Source organism: Bombus affinis, chromosome 12, assembly GCF_024516045.1.
Source record: "Bombus affinis isolate iyBomAffi1 chromosome 12, iyBomAffi1.2, whole genome shotgun sequence".
NCBI lineage: Eukaryota > Metazoa > Arthropoda > Insecta > Hymenoptera > Apidae > Bombus > Bombus affinis.
The window spans coordinates 6,663,917-6,686,807 of record NC_066355.1 but is presented as its reverse complement, the minus strand read 5'-3'; the positions used below and the strand labels follow the sequence as shown (position 1 = coordinate 6,686,807).

At 34.0% G+C, this 22,891-nt stretch overlaps 1 protein-coding gene across 6 annotated transcripts in view; it reads left to right on the top strand.

The window, feature by feature from the left end:
- Positions 1 to 22,891, top strand: part of LOC126922564 (heterogeneous nuclear ribonucleoprotein 27C-like) — a 30,929-nt gene that overhangs the window by 4,747 nt on the left and 3,291 nt on the right. For 3 of the 6 annotated variants that reach the window (XM_050735273.1, XM_050735276.1, XM_050735271.1), the window contains exons 6-7: positions 1,260 to 1,460; positions 3,355 to 3,510. In XM_050735273.1, coding sequence (XP_050591230.1) covers positions 1,260 to 1,460; positions 3,355 to 3,510 — 357 coding nt within the window. Of the gene's footprint in view, positions 1 to 1,259; positions 1,461 to 3,354; positions 3,511 to 4,068; positions 13,035 to 21,343; positions 22,723 to 22,891 lie in introns of those variants that run through there. The other 3 variants (XM_050735272.1, XM_050735274.1, XM_050735277.1) reach the window with 3 other exon arrangements.

The following is a 22,891-nucleotide window of genomic DNA, read 5'->3' as shown; positions in this document are numbered from 1 at the left end:
TACCAATATGATTTCATTTCTCGTCATGTTGTGTATAATTGTTTTGAAGCAATTTTAATTGTAATTCATTATAAATGATAATTGGAAAGTTTTTTCTTAAGATCCAGTTCGTAATTTAAAAACCATCTGATAATTTTATTTATGTATTTTCCGGAAGGATAGTATACTATAAGGTCATAGTTATAAAGGTTAACAGTAACTTTGATCCTATCCTTACCCCTTCCATCCTTTTTGGAGATGTTAGGAAAAAATAAAGATGAGAAAGCAAATATTATTAATACACAATTAATTATCATTTCTTTGATACCCTCTGGAGGTTATTATGGAAAGAGAATACAATAGGACATCATAAATATTAAGTGTATATCGAAATTATGTCAATTCAGACTCATTTCTTACTTATTTTTTAACATACTTTTTAATATCATATGTTTATCAATGTTGCTACAAATTGCGTTTTTCGTTTGACCATATTGTGAGACCAGTAATTACATTTTATTTTTGCAGAGTAATTTGGAATTAAAACATACAATGTTTTCTTCGTCGAGTCTGAATCAATACATTTTCTCGATAATGAACACTTCCGAGATATTGAACCTTATGATGTATTATCTACTATGTTCATGCTTGCATTTCTTATAAAATAATTCAGTTCCGGAGAAACCGAAGTTTACGATAGCCAAGCGAAAGAGATAAAACATTTAAATACATTTTAAATACATTCTTATCTACCGAGGAAATTAAGCATGGACATTTTTAGGTCAGGTAATATTGAATGTTAAGGACATTAAAAGATATTCCATATATAAAACCGAACATTTGAGTGCCAAGACCAGCTAAGAAAAGCGAATACAACCTGTCTCTAAATTACATACTTTCTTATTTCTTACAATAAAATAATTTACCTGCTTTTGCGTAACAAGATTTGTAAGCAGGACTCTTATCCTTTTCAACTCTTACTATACCAAGAACAATTGCAAAACTTCTCGATTGATGGTTCATACGGAGTGTTCAATACTCTTCCAAATAATAATAACCCTTTGAATAATAAACCAAGTACATTTGATGCCCAGCTTTTTTAGTAATAATCTTCGAATATTTTTAAAAACCGTTAATGGTGATAATATTAATTTGGTAAGGATTTAAACGTCGTTTATTAGTACATACTTGGCACTAAAGTGATCGACGAGATTAATAAGAAAACGCTTTAGAGAGAACGGTGGTCGGTGACATGTGTTTTGTGTGATTGATAATCGCAGGTGGGCCGGCGGCCGCCGCTTCAGGGGGCTATGGGCCCACGGCGGGTACTGGCGGGGCTGCGGGGGGCGGGCCCGGGGGTTCTTGGAACTCCTGGAACATGGCACAAAACGGTCCTCCTCCTGGGACTCAGCCACCACCTCAGCCCCCTCAGCCTAACTCCTCGCAGCCCAACTCCAACTCGAACCCCTCTGGCCCGCAGGGTGAGTCTTCAAGCTCAGTCAAACAAACTCTGTCCTCTTACCACCCTTTCGCATACAGCTCCATTTTCACATAGTCGAGCCTGGCTATAAGTTATCTATTATTTCGTATTTCTTTTATTCTTCATTTTCTTTCTCTGTATCTATCTGCCTTTCTTACTATTTCAACTAAAAACACATTATTTTTCTTTTTTTAATAAATATTTCATTAGAAAATCTTTATTATTGATCATATCCGGGTGTGTTTGTATTCAGAATGATGTTCTAATAACGAATAAGCACGCGGCGATATCGCACGATTGTAATTTAACGTGATATCGAGAGATATCACGCTTCGCTTATTAACAGTATTTTTTTTACTGCGAAAATTTATTCTATAGTTAAGTGTCCCCTTGGATCGTCCAAGAATGTAACACCCGTTTTTTTATAATGCCTTTTGTCTGTTAACGTGTACAATTCATTAATTGTAAATTGGCTTTCGGAGTTCGACAAGAAATGAGCTTTTCATGCATTGGGGTTGGAGGAACGAGAAACCGAAGAATTTAATTATGTTGTAAAACGAAAGTGAAGAAGTTTATTTTTATTGAATAAAAATTTTCTCCTATTTATAAGATCCTCTACAGATCCTCGATTCCCATGTAATTGCACATTTCGTTAGTTTGCCTAATTATTCGGCAATTCTAGCATCTCTGCGCTTGTTTCCTTTTTTGCGTCCAGAATTGTTCGAGAGCATGTACTTTCGTTTGTACAAACTATAAATATGCGTAGTTTTTATGCAGATCGACTTAGGATTACGAAAATTGTAAATCATGTCATTTTATATATGTCTATTTTATTGTGTATACTTAAAGGTAGAGAGATATGCTTAGAATATTTGTTATGCTTATAATCGTTAGACAAGGTCCACTGGATAATCGTAGTAATGTAATCATCGGCATCTCGCACTTACTCACTCACTACATCACTCCTAATTTTGTATTTTTTAATTTTGAAGTGGATTATTCTTTGTCCTATGTAATTCAATACAAGTATTTTCTTTCTATTTTCATTGGTTGTTTTTTAATACCTCCCACGACTAGTAATTGGTCAGTGCTCTTTTAGTATTGGTATTTTTAGAGTAGATTAGGTATCTGGAAATAATTTTTTAAGTGTATTCACGTTGTTTTTTCCGAGCTATTGTAATTGTCATTGTAAAAAGGAATATAAAAATGTGGAATTTTATAAAAAAAAAAAAAAACATCTTGCTGTAATGTAGTATAGTGCAATCCTATTCTCGCTCCTTCCAGTTCCTCTAGAGTCTAGTAGAATATGTGTCGAATTCGTCTTCGATCTTATTTCCTGTTAAAGTTTACATTGCATAGAATTTCTAGAATTTTATAACATAATAACAATTTACGTTTCCAATAGTAATAGACATCGATTTGTTTTTTAATCTGCCGAGATCAGTACAATTCTCTGCTTGTTTTGCATAATCAGTCTTTTACAAAGTTAACGCGTCCAAATGCATTTACATTTATTTGTAATTGTCCACGATGCTTTTTTAATTGCACGTATTTATGTCTATTCTCCACACGTACTGATCATAATTTATTTAATACAATAATAATCCCTTTATGTTAAACTTGCTTTTTTATTTAAAATAGTTCATAAAAGAAAGCGAAATGAAATGAGAGAGATATATTTTCGATACTTTCATCCGATCGTTTGTAATTCACGAACGCTCTCATAATAAATTCTCTGTCGTAAATTAATCGAATTACGTATCGGTGCCTTCGTTATTCCATGGGAAGTATCCAAAATGTATCTTTGTCGTGGGGAAAACTGTCTCACAGCTTATGAATAAACGAAACGAGGTAAGTGGGGAAGTTGGATAATACGATGAAAATCAATGTTCCAGGTGACATGTATTCGCGACAGACCACCGGTTCAGGTGCACCTGGGTCCAGTAGCAGTTCAGCTAAAACTCCGGATTATACTGGGTACTCTGCATATGGTAATTACGCTGACACCAGTTATCCTCAGCGTTCGTATCAAGGAGGAGAAAGCAACCAAGGTGGGTATGCCGCCAGCGCTCCTAAACCCCAGCAAGGCTTTGATTTCAAAGAGTGGCCCACCTCATGACCATTTTAATTGATCCGTGATGGAGAGATGCGCTGAATGGCTTGGCCTTGCTCGTGGGTTATCTCATATTACATTTTTAGAGAAACACGAAAACATACAATATTGCGCATTGATCGTGAGAATCTGTGCTAGAATTTTGGGACATTCTTTGGATCTATTTATATTTCATGGGTATGCAAACAACAGATTATATTTTGAGCGTCACGGTGTTGGATTATTTTAAAAAGTTTTCGAGACTTTTATACTGTTTTTTTCTAGAATTTATTGCGAATTACACGATCGTGTTTTCTATCGAAATATCGTACGCGAAATGTTTTATTTATCGCTTGTTTAAACTCTTTCGAGAATTTACGAGAAATCGTTTAATTCAAAGAATGTCTCGTTCAAGCCAGTATGTCGTTCGCGAGCGGTCGTATTTTCCAGTCCCCTCGATAATTTTGATGGAAGATAATAATTTTCTGACATATCTTTTTCTGGTATTCGTATAAAGGAAAGTGGAGAAATGCATCTACCCGAGTTTATAAAACGGAAGCGCCAAGGAAAAGATGGTGTTAGGTTCTAGAAATATTGATTTCATTGATCGCTCGCGACAACGGCCCATGATCTTATTGGGTTTCAAAGGTACTGTGGAAACAATTGAAACCGCACATTTAAAACAGATAAACAGAGAGGAATAAATAGCAAAAAAAGCAAGACGAACAAAATACCAGGACAAAGAGTAAATGGACACCCATGGTGCAAGTAAATTTTTGTATGGCACTGGGATAGAGGGTAGGAAGCGGAACATAGAAGTATTATAAGAGTTAGATTGAATGGATTAAGTAAAATAAAGCAAATATAATGAAAGCGAGTGTAAAGAATAAGGGAATGCTGAATATTACTTACCAGCATTTGAGCGGGGGATGGCTGAAATTTCGTTTTGAGAAATTTCTTCTCAGTGGATGGCACAAATTTCGATGCTCGTTCACCTTTTTGATACTTTTAGTGAACACTTCGGTAATTTGAAAATAAGAATAATTAAATAAAAGAAATATTATATTACGGTCTCCAGTGCAAGGCCAACGAATGACTGGCATATTTGAGACACCCGTCCCTCCACGATCTCGTTTTTATTAAAATAGTATGCTGGAACGGAGGAAAATGAAAACGTAATGAGTAATTAATGAAATAATTAAGTAAGGTGTTCACACAGGCTGACTTATAATCCTAAACTACAGAGATAGTGTAAAATAAATAGATCCTTTTAATATGATGTATGTATATCTATAACTTTATTGACAGCAGGCTGCAGTTTCCTTAAGCAGGTTTTTTTTCTCTCCTTTCTTTTTTGTTTTTTTATTTTATTATTTTCATGTTGTATCTCTGTAATACTGTACAATATGTTAGGCATATTGATATTTAGTTCCTTTTTCTTTTATTCTCCTTCACTTTGACGTTTTTTAATCTAAATCTGGTCCTTTTCCGTTTCCATGTATGTGAAAAAAGTTTATTGTTTTTGGAGGGAAGAGGACGAGAAAGGAAGCGAAAAAAAGATGTCGAATTTTTTAAGATTAAAAAAAAAAAGGAAAATTTGTATAATAAGAACTTTTGAATCGTTGGACATGTTTCTGTACGGTCGTATTGCATCAAATATGGAAACTAGTTTATTTTTTACCTCGGATTTATAATAGTTAATTATTAGGCACCTTTAAGACTACAATTATTGTTACTATTATTATTACTTCTATGATAATTATTACTATTATACTACTATTATCATTATGAACTATTTACAGCTATTTATCACTATTTACTGTTGCGACTGCTCCTACTGCAACCATTATGATTGCACTACTATACACGCTATTATTACTGTCTATGATAATTAACAAATATTGTACGATGATGCTTATAAGTGTTTAAATTTTAGATGATTAGATATGAAAGAGATCATGATATCTACTGGATGGAGGGAGGGGTATTTGTAATTTGTGCGGTGTACTCGGCGGGGGGCGTCGATCTGAAAAGTCTACCTGATTAAATATATGACTTAATTGTATTTACTCTGTAGGATTTACCATAGTTCTAAACAAGGAATATTTCGGAAGAATGCTCTCAAATGCTCATGTTTATTACTGAGCGAGTCGCGTTGTGTCTTACTTTGTCAATAAGAATTGCAAATATTGCGCTAATGTAATTTTAAATTTTTTACGAGGTCACACTATAATCAGTAGGTTACAATTAATAACGGATCAACAATTTGTGTAAGCTTCCTCACTATTGATCTCAATATGATTTAGCTTTTTCTTTCCCTTTATGGCATCTGTTCTTTCTCAAATTGTTGTAACTTTAACCACTTTTTTTTCGTTTCTACATTTTTTTTTTTTTTTTTTTTTTTTTTTTTTTTTTTATTATTATTATTATTATTATTTCAGCTTGCCATATTTCTCGTAACACATAAATTCGCAATAAGCGGTGCGAATTTTTTTTTTTGTGTATGTCATTGATCGACTTTCAAATCAATTAACTCCTGTACTTATCCTCCGCATTGTCTTAAAGTGCTCGTTACCATTTTCGGATTCGATACGTTTAATTAACAGTATCGCGTAGCATCATAGAAACAGATATGTAAAAGTCGATGGGATGATGAGAAAGCATTAACAAACGCGACTCGTGGAAACTTCTGGGATCAACGCAATAACACATTTACTGACTAAACTAAAGACAAGAAAAGACGAGTAGGGAGCTCAATCAAAGGAAAACCACCTTTTACACTAATTATTATGGTAATTACACGAAACACATAAAACATAACTCTCAACAGATACACATATAACACGTACACTTCTACGCGCATAAAGAAGTAAACTAATTAAACAGAGGCCACAAGTTATTGAACATCCAAATAATAGTAAATTAATAAGATGCTAAAAGTAGATAATGAAAAAAAAATTTACGTAAAGGCGATGAACTTTTTAGTATATTATAGGTATTAAATAATACGTTATTTAATACCTACTTGAGAGGCAGTGAGTGAGAGAGGGAGAGAAAGATGAGAGAGAGACTGTGAAAGCAGCAAATTTAAATAGCGAGAGAGAGAGAGAGAGAGAGAGAAAGTTTTTATCTTTACGGCTGTTTTTTCAGAACTTATTTTATAAAGTAATATAACAAAGAAACGTAAATGAAAAAGCCACTAGTATATCGATTATGATTATAATTATTACTACTAACTATTGTATTCCTTACTATTATCGATTTTTAAAATAAAGTTAAAGCGTATAAATTTAAAGGATTTTTAAGTGTATGCAAAGCGTTAGGAGAAAGTGATCATAATAACATTTGATTTATAGACGTATTAACGATATAATTAATGTGTTTGCTGGAATCGATAAGCCAGGTAAATTAATTTATATTATAATTAACGAGTCTCAGAGGAATGATTAAATTACTCTAGTACGAAGGGATGGGAAATGTGAGGGAGAAAAAAAAAGTAATGACACAAAGTTAAATGGCTGCCTTGCCGCACTTGTATATACATATATTTTAGGGTACGCTGGAAAAGTATAATATCGAGATAATAAGAGAAAGTGGTAGCAATGGATTTGAAAAAAATACACACAAAATGATGACGAGAAAGCGGGACTATTCGAATAATTGACAATTAATAATTATAACAGATAATATATTTATATTTAACGCGATATTATTAGTATTTTTCAATACAGAAATAATGCATCTAATTAACGTAATAGGTAGCAAATAGGGAAAAATACTTTGATTCTAGCTGTTGTTACTATCTGTCGTAATTTCGTCGTTTTTACGAATTACGACTTGCTCTCAGGGTTGTTACTGTCTTTTTTCCTCTTTTATCTTTTAGTCTTCTACCTTTTTCAATCACTTTTTTTTTATATTCTCCCTGTCTAAGATTTCAATTCCTATTAGAATGTTTGAAAATGATTGTATTTATATTTTTTAGGTTGGTATCTCATTTCTCTTCTCGTTCTTTCCTTTTTTTCTTCTTTTTTTTTTGTTAATTCTTTTTTGTTAAATAAATAGGCACTGAACTCAGTATTTGAAGGAAGCATTCTCAAATGTTTTTTTTTTTTAAATCATTTTATGGGCGGTGTCATGCGGAAAAGCATGTTTTTTGCTGTAAAATATTTATTGTTGATTCGTAGGACTGAAACACTTTATTTCATATAGAGAAGTAATAATTGTACATTAAGGTTTAAGTAATGGGAGGGGGGAGAAAATCACATACAGCTAGATTTAATTCTTCGTTACTTTTAAGACATTACCAACAGGGAGAGTAAAAGAAACAAACAATTCAACTTTATAAACAATGTTAGATGTGTAATTTTTACAACTTTTACACTTTTGCATGTTTTAGTATTTTCCCTCTACTTTACAGAATCACTTATTATTTAAATAATCTTTCTGTCTGTTTCGCGTATTGAAATAATAAAATAATGTTTATTCATTTGTTCATGCATTTTATAAATTCGCTTAATCATTGTCTTTTCTATGTATTTTTTTCTTGTTTTGTTTTTGCGAGGAATTTCTTAAAGATATATAATATATTTAGTTAATTCACCGTTTGCCTTAATTTAATTAGATAGTGCACGCATTCAATATTTTTAATATAACGAACTTAGTTTGCAAGGTAATTAAATAATAAAAAAGAAAAAGAGTTAAGCATTCAATATTTAAAGATGAGATACGATAAATATATTATAATTCCGGGGGCGTTACATGTCTGTTTTTAACGTTAACACATACTTGACGTCCCGCTCACTGAAGACTGGTCATTATAATTAAATGTTATACTTAAATAACTTACTATTCATATTGTAATTTATACAAGAAACAGTTTTTATCGATGAGTTTATCTTGTACTTTTAATGGATATTAATGTAATTAGTTGGTATCACAACGACGTATTGGCTATTGCATTTCTACACGCTTATTATTGTATTTCAATTGATTCTTCTAACACATTCGCATTTTTCCCCCTCTTGTTTGTTGGCTTAGTAGGCGAGAAAGAACAACGTCGAAATTCGATAATAGAGTACATATATTTGCCATGAATCAAAACGGCACGAAACTACGTGGGCATTTTTCCAAGTTGTAAGGAATAACGTTCGGGAAAGATCTGTTGGTCGCACGACAATGTATTTTTAACTTTCGCGTTGAAATCATTTTTAACTATCATTCAAAGCACAAATTCCATCGATGATAGGTAATAACCAAAAAGAAAGTTAACCACTGCCTGAGCTTGTTCCTTGTCTGTCATCGGTTTCGTTGCATGATCAGTTAACGGCCCCAGAATTTTGTAACTTTTCGAGCTGTTGCCAATTGTATCTTAATCATTGTGAGGCACAAAGAAAAGCAACAGAGAACAGAACAAATGAAATCGATTAAAGTTGAAACTTGTTTAACAATCAGTTGATCGCGTTCGAATGAAACGATAAGAGAAAGCTAGGAAAGGGAAGAATATAGGGGAGTTGTCATTGGTGTAGCATTCAGGTAGTGCAATGATTTCGGTATTACACGAAAACGTAGGCAGAATACACGCGAGTTCAGAGAGGAAAGAAAAACACGAAATAGAACAAAATTAAATAATAAGGAAGGGAATGTGTGTCATATATGTATATGCATATATAGACGTACATACACTGTTAGAGACACACGAGTACACTGGTACACACCGTGAATATTCTAAATTACGTTTACAGTAGATGCAGTTAAGATATTAAATTCTAATTCTGCAAAGTGATTTTCTGCGCGCCTGTTAGGACGACGTAATTGTTGTCGAAAAAGAAACTAATTAATAATAATAATAATTAAAAAAAGAGAAACCTGTATAGTAGCGAAGGGAAAACGTAGAAAATTAAAGGAAAAACAAAAAAATTGAGGACACTTCGAGTTTTACAATAAGAGAGAGACAGATAGAGAGAAAAATTCTAAATGTACTACGTTTATGTTAAGTACCCTGCTATAAGCGTGAAAGAAAGAAACTTTATATCGACGTATAGATGGTGTATAGGCGAACCATTTAACGACACGTTGTGTGCGCAAGAAAAATCGACACGTGTACACACACTCATCGACACACATGTTCACACACCACTCCACACTACTACATTAAAATGCTTCACATTCTGAGACTAAGGGCTTTGGGAGGGAGAGAATTTGAAAAAGAAAAAAGGGGGGAGGGAAACATTTCTAGAGATTCTTAACGAAACCGTGAGTGCATTAGCGGATTGGAGAAACGATCGAATAGGAACGACTAAATAATAATAAGACTTGTTTCTTCCTGAAATGTTACTCGAGAGCCACTAACCGCAAAAGAAAAATTCAGCCTGAACGAAAAGTAGAAAAAGCAACAAACAAAAGCAGACACACAATTAAACGATAAAGAAAACGGGAGAAAAACGAAATTGATGTATCTTTATTTCGCTGGAGAAAAATGAAACAAACGAGAAACGATTATCCGCTTTAGTGAATGGAATTCCTACAGTTTGGAATGCTTTGTCTCGCATTGAACGAACGAGAATCGATCGATCTACTTTTATCATATTTTAGTGTGAAGTATAAGATAAAATAAACGTAAAGAAATGAAATAAAGTCGACGATGACGATTGTAACGATAATAAATGAAATTGTTAACTGTAATAACATGACCTGTATACTTGTAACTTTTAGCATTATATTGGTAAGATCGTGCCCCCCTGTACGAGACAAACGATTAGAATATTTATAGTGGAACGATAGATAAATGTGAAACGACGACGAAGAAAAATAAGGAAATATGATTAAATGAAAATGATATATGTTAGTAAGATTACAGTCGCATCGGCTGCCAGTCGAGAAAAGTAAACGGCCTAGCCGATGTGACTATGAAACGGCGAAAAAGTAATACGTATCCCATGTTCATCATGTTTTACCTCAGATTTAAGGATACATTTAAGGATCTTTACGCTCGCACGCTTTCTGTCCATCTCATTCCCAGTGACCTAGGCTAGAAAACTCTCTGTACCGAATGGAGTGTCCGACTTTTTAATCGTGTTAAGCGAATAACACGCTGTCAAAAATTTCAAACAAAAATTTCCTTAGCTAGAAAAAATTGCATGTGAATTTCTTTTTTTGGGGATATGTGTATTCATAATCCAGACGAAGTCGAACACTCCATTATCAGCACAGTAGCAGTAAAAAAAAATATATATATACATATATATATATATATATATACACACCAGGCCAAAGCGCATTGTCTCTACCTTTAAGAATTCTCTTAAGGAAGAATCTAAGAAATTAGAGTTGTAGAATCAAGAAAGAGAGACGAAAGAAGTAAAAAAAAAAAAGAAAAACAGGATAGGATAAAGAGAGAGAGGAAGGAAAGGAATAATTATGTAGGTGGAGTAAGCACGAGAAAAAGAAATTAAGAGCGAAAACTATTACAGATTGAGAGAGAGAGAGAGAGAGAGAGAGAGAGAGAGAGAGAGAGAGAGAGCGCGAGAGAGAGAGAGAGAGAGCGAGAGATTTTTTGTCGCGGTGAACATTATAATATTATGCGCGTTTACTGATAACAATTTAATGAACGATGATTGATTATTATTATTAATTACTATTATTACACACAATACAGAGAGCGGAGATGTTGAGAGAGAACACATGTTTACATACTATTCTGTATATATACACGTATATATACAATTTTTTATATATATGTATATATATTCCAAATATATATGTATATATACATATATATGATATATATATATATTATTCATTGCAACGTATATGTATGTACACGCACTCGTATGTCTGCTCGTGTAAATGTATATCTTTAAAAAAAGCAGGACAAAATATATCGATATAGGGGCGTACGTATTTCTTTTTTAAAAAAGTTTGTACATTTTGCGTGCACGGCCATTCGTGCACGCGTAATGTCGACATATTAACGTCTATGTATACCACATATATACACTTCTGTACACACTACAATTTTCTTCGATCTGTTTTATTTTTCTTTTCTTTGTTTTGATTCTACTCTCGAGGGAAAATGGCTGTATAAAAAGAAAGAAATAAATCATGTGGAGGGAGGGAGGGTGGGTGGGAAAAATCACTGAAAAAAAGGAAATTTAAAAGGTTTAAAGGTTTTAAGGTCGAAGGTTTGTGATTCGGAACGAAAAAAGAACAGATGAGATAAGTAAAGACCTTATTAGTCTTAATTAGCTGTGAATAAAGAAAACGAAAGGGAAAGGTAATGGATGGAGAGAGAGAGAGAGAGAGAGAAAGAGAGAATGAGAAGAAGAGAAGAAACGTGTTCGGTAAGGAGAGAGTGAAAGAAAAGTGTAAGATAGTGTGTGAGAGAGAGACAGAGGGTACATTAATTAGTCTTTAATTAAATAGGAAGGAAAGGGTAGTAGTAAATTGCATTCAAAATGTACACATTTTTTTCGAAGCATGTATTACGTCTCGATAAAAACAAATATTTTTACCTTTCTTTTTTTTCTGTACAGATACATTTAATCGATTTGCGCATTGCCGTGTTAACGATAGTTTTAGCTTTTAGTTAATTCGATAACTCAACTATTTCTTGGAGACTGAACGTAGTCTTTATCTTCCTAAACGATATTTAACGGTGGTGTACGCATGGTTCGATCGATAATGTCGAGTTAGGTGGTGAGTTATTCAACTGAGTCGTACTATTCGATTTGTTTTCGTTGTGCTAACGAGACACGATAACAATTCACATTCAAATGTATAGTGCTTGAAAACAGCGTATATATGTGTATGTATACATGCGCAACATTGTCTATGAAACATGTGGGAGTCATTAATTTCGCATGCGTAGCACAGAAGTCGACAAATAAAATTAGGTAAATACTACATAAATATATAGAGAGGTGTGTGGGTTTGTTATTACGATTCGCTATTTTTCAATTGCTGCTACTTTTATTATTATCATTACTGTCACTCCATAGTAGTTATTTACTTACGTAGTAGTTGTTGCTAATGCTATTATCACTCTTCTACTTTCCTCACAACTAAGATTATCGCTATTCACTTTTGCAAATATTGCTTTTCCTTTTTTCATATTTTAATCTAACTGTTTCCTAGTTTTCTTGCTCTACTGTCCTTTTTCGTCAGGGTTACATGATTTTATGTGTTAAAACTATAATAGAATATCAATTACTAATGGTCGTATCTAGCAACAAAGTTCATAAGGTCGACTATATACAAATATAAAGATTAGATATGCATCTTGTTGGTCGTCACATTTACATTCTCGTCCAATTCGTATGATCGTCACGTTCGTCTGAACGTGTACCATTTACTTTCCGAAACGACGTGATAAGTTGAAAGATAAGAGTAGTTATAAATCATGTTAATAGGTCGAATTGTTAGCAGACAGTGGAATAATTCGTAAATTTCTTTTTTTTTTTTTTTTTTTTTTTTTTTGAAATAAAATGATAAAAAGAGGACAAACCGAGAGAAAGGGAGGGAGAGAGAGAGAGAAAGAGAAAGAGTGAGAGAGTGAGAGAATGAGATTTTTGGTATCAGAATAAAAGCTGCTAGCAATTTCTGTAATCTACTACCGTTTGGATACAATTTACTCGCAGACATCATCTTTTTAGAATACTTTTAGAGATAATGAAAAAAGAAACAAACGAAAATGGAACGCAAGAGGGATACTCAGATGTTTTTTAATCGTTCTTAAGGATTTGTCGAATAACATATACCTCATTGTAACTAATGAACCGTGATTTTCAACGAGGCGCCAGCTGCTTCTTTTTTATTCCTGGAGTTCCTAAACGTGTCGGTCCTTTCGTAATAAGTCCTTCGCTCGTTAGCTGATATCGCAGGCAGCCAGGCCGTCGATTTTCGTCGACCATTACGTTACGTGTTACATACAATTAAATGGTATTATTATTCCACTAAAGATGTAAATTACTAACCGCTAAGGAATTAACGTGTTACGAGATTTTTCACACTATAGTTAAGCATATTCACACAGACACACAGAGACAGGCACGTCCGCATTCATTCAACGCCTCTTTCTATCATACTTCCGCGATCGTGAGTTACTAGACAAATCAAAAGAAATAATCGAGTAGCCTGTAGAAATTTTGTACAGTCGAACGTTTGTTCAGTCCATAAATTAACGCTTAACGTCAGTCTCTCGGATCATGTACATGATCGTAACGATAGGTTAGTTTTCTTTCCCGTTTTCTCTTTATATTTTCTCAAAATAACAGCCAAGTCCGAGAGATCGATGTTACGAGTTAAAAAAAATGAAGAAATCTCGACGTTTCAGACTGAAACTCTCTAAGCGGTTAAGAATAGTTATTACTCTCGCCTTGATTTTCACGCATTATTTGCAGAACCGGCGAAGAGAGATGCTATGGTAGCTCACGATTAGACCGTTCAATTTTAAGTAAGTCAGCCTCTAAGCAATTCGGGACCCGAAAGAAACGTTTTTCGATTAAGTACTAGTTAATTATAATACGTAATTAATTCCTAGGGATATCGTGATCGGGCAGAAGTACAACGTAAAAAAAACGACTGAATCGAATGGATTAAAAAGTTGGGTGTAGAATGCGGGGATTACGTATGACTGGGGGGAGGGGTGGAGAGTAGAATTTTTCGATAAGAAAGAATCACGAACGAAGCCTTAAAATGCAGATAAACAAAAAACGAACAGTACTTTTACTCTTCGTATAGAAATCTACTGGTTAATATACTTAGACGGTACGTCCAGATCAGAAAGATACAACACTTGTTAGATTGTTATTACTGATATTAATCGATTAATTGATTAATTAATTAAGGGATTTAACGTAATGGTTTATTGTCGAATTAAACAAGCAACCGTTCTCTAGTTGGATACGCAGATACGTATCTTTCTATCAGCTGAATTCGTGTCGGAATAAGTTCACCCTTGCATTTAGCATTCGTAATGACGAGTGCCGCCGCGACAAACGTGACCGTCATGCGACCAGAATTTCTATGATATTCGATGTGCTCGAAATAGTAAATGTGACGACAACGGAGGACATTTTTCCGTTTTTTAAGCGTAGACATAGTTCACTGAACTTGGGCAGGTCGCGAAAAAGATACAGAATATAATAAAATGTTGAAGAATTTGTACACACAAGCGTACTTTGCTTGAACTTAATTAGAAGATCACGTTACCCTTATTAGAGACAAGTATGTATATACTTGTACACCGTTCGACTATAAAATCGACATAAGCGACGGTATAAAATGAGATTCGATAAACCCGATAGGTTTTTACGAGTCTTGTATGCGCATGCACTAATCCTTTTACCATAGAATTAACTGTTTGTACTTTAACGAGTAATATTTAATATTTCGATGTGCATCTATCAATATACGTGTGTACGTACGTACGTAGAAAAAGAGAAATCGCGAAGATAAATAGAAGTTTCCGTGTATAATTACAACTTAAGGAAAACAAACAAATATTAACGAGAGAATAAATCAGGGCCGGCTGGTGGTTGGAACGAATTTTCGATAACTCTGTCTATCGTAGCACGTGTTTAAGATTCCATAATTTTATTTGCTAAGATGTTAATTTTAACGATGGAAATTAGTTATTCGATGATAGTTGCTAATTACGTTTGAGTCCCGACTGAAAAGTCTGCTAGTACAACTAGCTTCGAACATAAGCAAGGCTGAATCGAATGAAATTGACTTTGCTCATTCCAAGAATGTCGGGTCCTCTGAAACGGTCCTAACAAGACTGACGCTCTCGGACAAAACGAAAAATAACCAAATAAAAAAAAAACAAAATAAATAAAAGAATATCTTAGATGAAACAAATTGTAAAAAGTAAAGGTATGTTGTATCGTGAAAAACGATTCCTACGGTAAGTCTTAATTTTCGCGTTTAAAAGACCATACTCTTTGCTTATTTAATCATTACGGTACTTTTTCGCTGAGCAAAATACGTCCAACGACCACTGCCCTTTAAAAGGAAAACAGCTTAAGCAAAGAGAGGACCCTTTTTTCGCGTAGGTTAACGAAAAATTCTTCAATCTGAGATTCTCAGAAATGAATATCGAAAAAGGAGGCGAGGGTTCGTATAAAGAAAAAAGATGATAAGAAGAAGAAGAAGAAGGGGAAAAACGAAGAACGAAAAAATGAAAAAAAAAAAAAATTGTAAATCAGTGTTAATTATTCGAACTGAAAGGAAGCGCCTCTGCTTTTTCTCCTGCGAACGATACGTCGATTTGGAAATATTGCCGTGTCACTTTAGGCTTAGGATTATTAAACGTGAAACAAAAGGGGGAGGGACGTCGATGAAACTATTAAAGGTAAAAGAAGTGTCAAAGTACTGCTACGATTTATCAAACTATTTACTATTTACGACTAGTAACACTTAAACAAGGAACCATACTGTTGTTGTTATTATTTTCTATTGTAATTAATTAATTATCACGAATTACAATGGCTTTACTATTTTCTTGAATAAATGCCTATATCTACAGCTTCTCGAGCGCGTTTCAGCATAGCTTAAGTTTATGTCAGAAGAGGAGAAAACGAGGGAATGAGCGGTTGATTAAATCATTCGATAGTGAGATTGTATGGTATGGAGAGTAAAAATGGTGGAGAACGAGATATCGCGAGATGGAGGGTGAACGAGTTGAAGCGAGAATGAGACGCAATTTGATTGGTGTTTTGCGAAAGAATGTGAATGAACGAACGGGAACGAATCATTTTAAGAAAGTGGAAAAGTGTGGACAAAGGAAGAAAGATGTAAAAGAAAAAGTGAAAAATAAGATGAGTATAAAAGCAGGCTGCAGCTAACGTAACGTAACAAATAGGAGAAGACGAACGGATAGTTAGATAAATAAGGGTAGTAAGTGAATTTAAACAGAGAATTATTATATTTAACGCACGAGGTGCTGACGATCGGGCCCGCGAACACAAAATCCTCGAAGTATTAATTAAAAGTGGACGCCGTTTTAAGGTTATTATCGACTATCATGTTTATTATATTAAATAATAGTTAAAGGCTATCTAACGTTTAACGGTCTAGTTTACACGATAAATGATTACATGGAAACTTTACCTCTGCCTAAGGATAGATTGTACGAATCGATTTAACGAGAAAATAAGGAAAAATAAAATGACGATAAGACAAAAAGTTGTAGCTGGTTAAGAGCGAATCGAAAATAAGATAAGTAAATAATGAAATAGAATTTTACGGGGAGGGGGGTTGATCAATAAATACTCGAAAGTACACCAAAAGTGCTACCAGGGGAAATGGAAACCGGTATATTCGAGCGATAGGGAATCGTGTTATAGTCCTAAGGGAGAAGAACAGATGACGTTTGTTTTATCTTTCCGTCTTACCATCGTCGGACGAAAACATTTACCGATTCCACTCTTTAATTCTTTTTTTCTTTTTCTTCACTTTTCAGTCGTAGAATTTTTCGTTTGCCACGTTTGTATCCTGTCGCTATCTCGCTGTTGCTTTGTTATACTTCGATGCTGCTTTCGAACGTTTGCGTAGCGTTTCGATAAAACGGCAGGCTCTTAGAACGTGTCTTAAAAGCGTACGGCCGTTAGTCGTACGATTCTAGTAATCGTAAAAAATAAAAGAAAAAGAGAAGGAAGAAAGGTCGACACTCGGCGGAGAGAGTGAGAATTGTGTGAATCGAGCGTATATGTATAGACGTGAGAGTGCATGAGGGAATCCGGACAACGTTGTAGGTAAATCGATATAATTATTGATTAAGGGATAAGTTGTGTACAAATGTATTATAAATTAATGATTATCCTCAGAGTACCTTAAACGCAGAAAGATGAGAGAAAACGAGAGAGAAAAACGAAGCTCACCTTTGACTTAAACACACATACATACACACAATATTACGTAGAATTTTCTCCCAAACCTCCCCCGTTTTTATACGGTTGGGCCGTTTTGGCTGAGGTCGCGAATACTTTTCCAGGCCGTGCTTTTATGGGGATGAGGCAAAGCGTAGGATCAATACTTAAGGTATCCATTAATTATCTAATTAATTAAAGCGTATAAACTTGACATAAGAGAAAACCGTTGCTTAGGGAAGTATTAAAATAGAGAGCGAAACGAAGATATTTTTAATGAAACAAACAAATGCCAACCATTGTGTTCTCGTGAGAATCATAATTGTTCCGTAACTCTTAAGTGAAATGGAAAAATCGCGTATCTAAGTCGTTAATTAGTCGTTGTAATTTTAATTCTTTTGTTAGAAAGCAAATTGTAATAAACGGGTGTACGAAAGGTCAGGGAGAGAGAGACTGAGAGCGTTGTTAAATTGCCGGTTAATTGGTTAATTGGATGAGGAGGGGAGATAATAAAAATGATTACAAGAGCAGAGAGTGACGAATGTTGACGAATGAGAGACGGATGGATATTACGGTATATAGTATGAGGAATGAATCAAGAGCCGACGAAATTAAGTTTACAAGAAAGCAAATCGTAAAACAAGCATGGATCGCTGGTGACTGCAGAAGAGAGAATCTAGTGACATAGAGGAAACGATTGTTGGAAAGTTTCATGGACACGAGAGGGAGAGAAAGGCAAACAGGTGCGAATGGAATTAGCGTGGAAGTGGCGAGAGGAGAGCGTGTAGAGATAAATTTTCGACGTTCAAACGACAGAGACACACAGTGCCGCCGACAAGATTTCTAGTAATACAAAGAACATAGTTTGTACGCGATGTACAAGTGGCGCCGTTTGGTGCCGAACCAGGTTTAAGGTTTGCCAAATTTTGATAAGTAAAGAAAAAAAAAAACGTTAAAATAAAAAGATAAAAACACGCGAGACAATGTAAAAGTTTATTAAGCTGCATTACGTATATAGTGCATAGGAAGTACTTGCATTAAAAGAATCATAGCTAAACCGTTAGTGCTTAAAACGCGATGATGTGATGAAAGTGCCGACGCAATATTTCCAAATCGTATCAAGAGAAAAAAACCTCCCTAACCACCTGAAATTTTCATCAGAAACTTTTTCCAATAATTAGATCCAGCATTACGAAACTTTCGAGATAAATCGAAGACGAGCTGAACACAGAGGTGATTGTTTTCCTCCTCATCCCATCAGGATCGTTTCTTATTAGTGTACGGTTGTTTGTCAGTTGATTTGATCGTGAATTGTAAATTTCGTTCTATGATAATGTATGTAAAATACGCGACACACTGTGAACAAGGGAAAGGAGAAAGGGACAGAGACTAACGAAAATTTCGAAGAGTAGCTTAATAGCGGATTAACGATCGTTATCTAATTTTAGCGACATTAGTTAATCTGATAAGAATGAGGGAGTGATTGGCAAAGAATAGGGCACGAATGTCGTCGCGTGTAGGTCCTTGGATCGATGGAGCTACACAGATTTGATAGTCTGTAGATTTGATAGTTACGCAATGTTGATGCAACAAATCTTACACACGTGAAGCTGAAACAAAGAAACACACACATACATAACACAACATCCCTTGTTACGTGTGTGATTTGGCAACGATATGAGAGAGGAAGTAAAAAATCAGCTGCGTAAATTTTGCTATTTGTCCGATAGAATTGGCATGGAATAAGGGAACGAATAAAACGAGGAAAGACGAACGATAGAAAAGGTAACGCGAACATGGTTGATAATGACATAGAGCGGAAAATCGTCAGAGCATCGAAGAGTATGCATGATCATGTGTGCATGAATATTTTCATTCAAGAGGAAAGAAAGAAAGAAAATTCTCCGAGTTTGCTGTTTAATATTTTCCGTGTGGTGTCAAAGGAAGACAAGAAAGGGTTAACCATAGAAGGAGATTCATTAAGAAAGGTTTAAATTACGATATCAAAAGTATTGTCAGGCAGGTCCAATTGGGGAGGGCACAATTTCTATTTGTGAATTGTCGATTTCTGCTTTATTTTCACTCGATGAATATATCCTTTTATAATTGTGCAACGTTTCACTTCTACCTGCTCTCCTCACTCCCAAAATGACACATAAAACAGTACCACTACTATTGCTACTGTACTATTACTATTACTATTACTATTACTATTACTATTACTATTACTATTACTGCTACTACTATTACTATATTGTAACTACTACTATTATTATGATTATTATTAATTATTATTGATTATTGTCATTATTACTACTATTATTATTATTCATTAAATACACACATACACATATATATATAAATATAAATAAATAAATAAATATATATATATTATATATATATTAATATACTTAACGGTGTTTCTAGTGGATTAATTGATTATTGATACTTAAGATATTATATTAATAATATTAATATAACGATTATAATGATGATATATATAATTATATATAATTATATATAAAAATATATGAATATATATATATATGATATACTGATGATAAGTTGATATGCTGATAATTATTATGATAATAATATAGAAGAAAAAGAGTGGATCATTATTCGTAAAGTACATACTGGTATAGATTATGAGGATGATTAAATAGAAAATGATATTGATGAAAAAAAACAAATGAATTTTGTCAATCGAATCCAAACAATCTCTTCCTTCGTTTTAAAGTCATCTGTTTTTCGTATTATTAAGTGGTTTAATCTTAGAACTTTTATTTTATCCAAAAGGTTGAGAGACTTAAAACACTGCACAGTTTGATATTGTTATCATTAGATTATCTATTCCCGTTTTTTAATAACTGTTAATTAATTACGTAAGAGGAATATATGCAACTCTAAACAAAATTAGAAAATATTTTGCGAATGAATGAGCGCGCGAATGAAAGCGAGCATGCGAGTGCACGTGAACGTTCCTTTTGCGCCTAATTGTTTCGGTAGCCACGCCTTTCCGTCATTCGCTCAAACAGTTGTTAAAATAGAATTGTCATTCTAAACTAGTTCCTTCTACTTTCTTTTTGTCGCTTCTGTTTTGCAATTAGCTCTTAGCAACAACTTCCGTTTTCCGAAATCATTTCGTTTGTGAAAGTTCCACGCGAATTTTGGTTGCTGGTTCCTCTTCGGTCCTAATTCAACTCTTTTTTTTTTTTTTTTGGTACAAACTAAAATTTTCTTTTTATCGGGTACGATTCGAACGCAAACGTAAATGATTTTGTTGCATAGGACGGAATTACAGAGGTGGTCCACTATTTCAAAGAATATTTTTTTAAATTCCTTTTCTTTTTTTTTTATATCATTGACATAAGTAAAGAAACGGTGGAGACGAGCTTTTCATTGGTGCAGTGTTTTATGCGCGTCCCAACGTATCAGTTCATTACATCTCGAAACTGAGCTTGATAAATGTATTAAATAGATTAAAAATATATCAAGTATACTCTCTTATATTTTATTGCAATACTAGGATATTTAAAGATACTCAGGTTCGAGGTATCCTATCTTTGTCGATACTTTAGGGGCCAATTATTTATTTACTCATCAGATTTTAGTTGACAATCTCTAACGATGAATTACTTTACTTTTATATCTATGTAATATTTTTCATTCATAATTAAGTAACTTGCCCCTTTAGTATCTCTCATCCGTATCAATATATAATTTTCTTTTAAGTTAAGTTAAATTCCATGTTTTCTAAGCTTATGAAAACAGAGGTACTTTTCACTATCACAGTATAAATCATGGAAATTTGCATTGGTGTCGCCGCGCAGACACGTCATTCTAAATTTGCTCTTTTACGCCTAGTGAAGGGCGTGTTCGGGACGGCCCGCACTACCTAATTTCCTCCTTTATTTCCCGCAGACAACACCCCGATCCCAAAGTTCAAAAATACTGAAAGTGGAAGTCCGACCTTCATTCCGAACGGAGACGCAGCCCCAGGTCCCCAACGGTTTTCCTTGACCCAGCACACGAATTATCACCCTTATAGGCGCTAAGAAATAGCAAAAACAGCCTACCAAAGACAAATCAAGCCTCTAGGTTCTTAATATAAAAAAAGAAAAAAAAACAGCAAAATTTAGGAAAATGGAAAAGAGGGAGGTTGGCGGCGCTGTAATGAAGGAATGAAAAGAAAAAGAAAGAAATGGTGTGAGGTGGTAGATTTTGATGAGAACGATCCCAAACGTGGCCATCATCCTCTTTGTTTCCCTATGCCTGAATTCATGTCCACGTTTTGATACATTATTAAGGAAAATTGCTTTTATAGTTATCACTTTTTGATCGTTTCGTACCGAACGATGATTCGTAAATAGCCCGTAAGATGATTTATCTATTAAGGATTTATATAAGCTACGTGCAAGTGACGCGTCCTTTTAAAAATTAAGATTACTTAAGGCCTACCATTTAGATCTGTTATTAAGTTACTTATATTAATTAAATTTTACCATACGGGAGCTTTTTAGATTTGTGAAATGTCTATGCTATTCTTTTCCTCCTTTTTTTTAATTTATACGCATAGATCTAATATAGAAAATGGAATCATGGTATTAATGATTGTCTGTATATTTATTTAAGAGGCTGCGAAATATAAGTCGAAATTTAGGGCAGGGTCCTTTGTTGTACTTGAACTTGAAAGTATAGCAACTTGTTTCAAGATCCAATCATTTTAATTCATTTACTGTGCAAAGCCGAAGCTCGACTAAATTCTACTAAACTGCGTCTTTTGCGTCGACGTCCTGTTCGAATCGGGAAGACGCGTTGAAATTCGTGTGTAGGAAGATGAAGCTCCCAGCGGAGATTCAAATCAAACTTGATCGTTAAACTCTATTTGTTTCGAAGTTGCTCGGCGCTCGTGATACATAGTACTAAGTCCTTTTATACTAATTATTAAGGCCGCGAGATATATGGAAGAAATATAAATTTTGTACTGAAAATTGTAAGAGAGAAAGAGAGGGAGAGAAAGGGAGAGAGCGAGAATTGGATGAGAAATAAGGAGCATATTATAACTTCATTGTTTTAATCCTCGTATATTTAAGTCGGCGGTGTTTAGTCGATAAGCACTATACGATTAAGATGATCAAGGACGTAATATAATAAGCTTTTCGTACTTGCACGTTACGAAACATTTTTGATAGAATTTATTTCCTTGTTGCACGACCTGATCGTTTTCTGCTTCTTTTTTCTATTATACGTTAATCATATAGATTATTAATTAATTCTAATATATCGATATTAATACACCATTTTTTTTTCTTTTTATAAATCTTATGTAAAGTGTATTCTCGGAGCTTTGTTGACAGAGCACGTTCTAGAAGATCTTGAAGATTCTCGCCCACGAATCGACCACCTAACATCCTTCAATAGCTATTGCTATTTAATTTACTTTTACGTTCACGCGCGCGTCGCATTGTT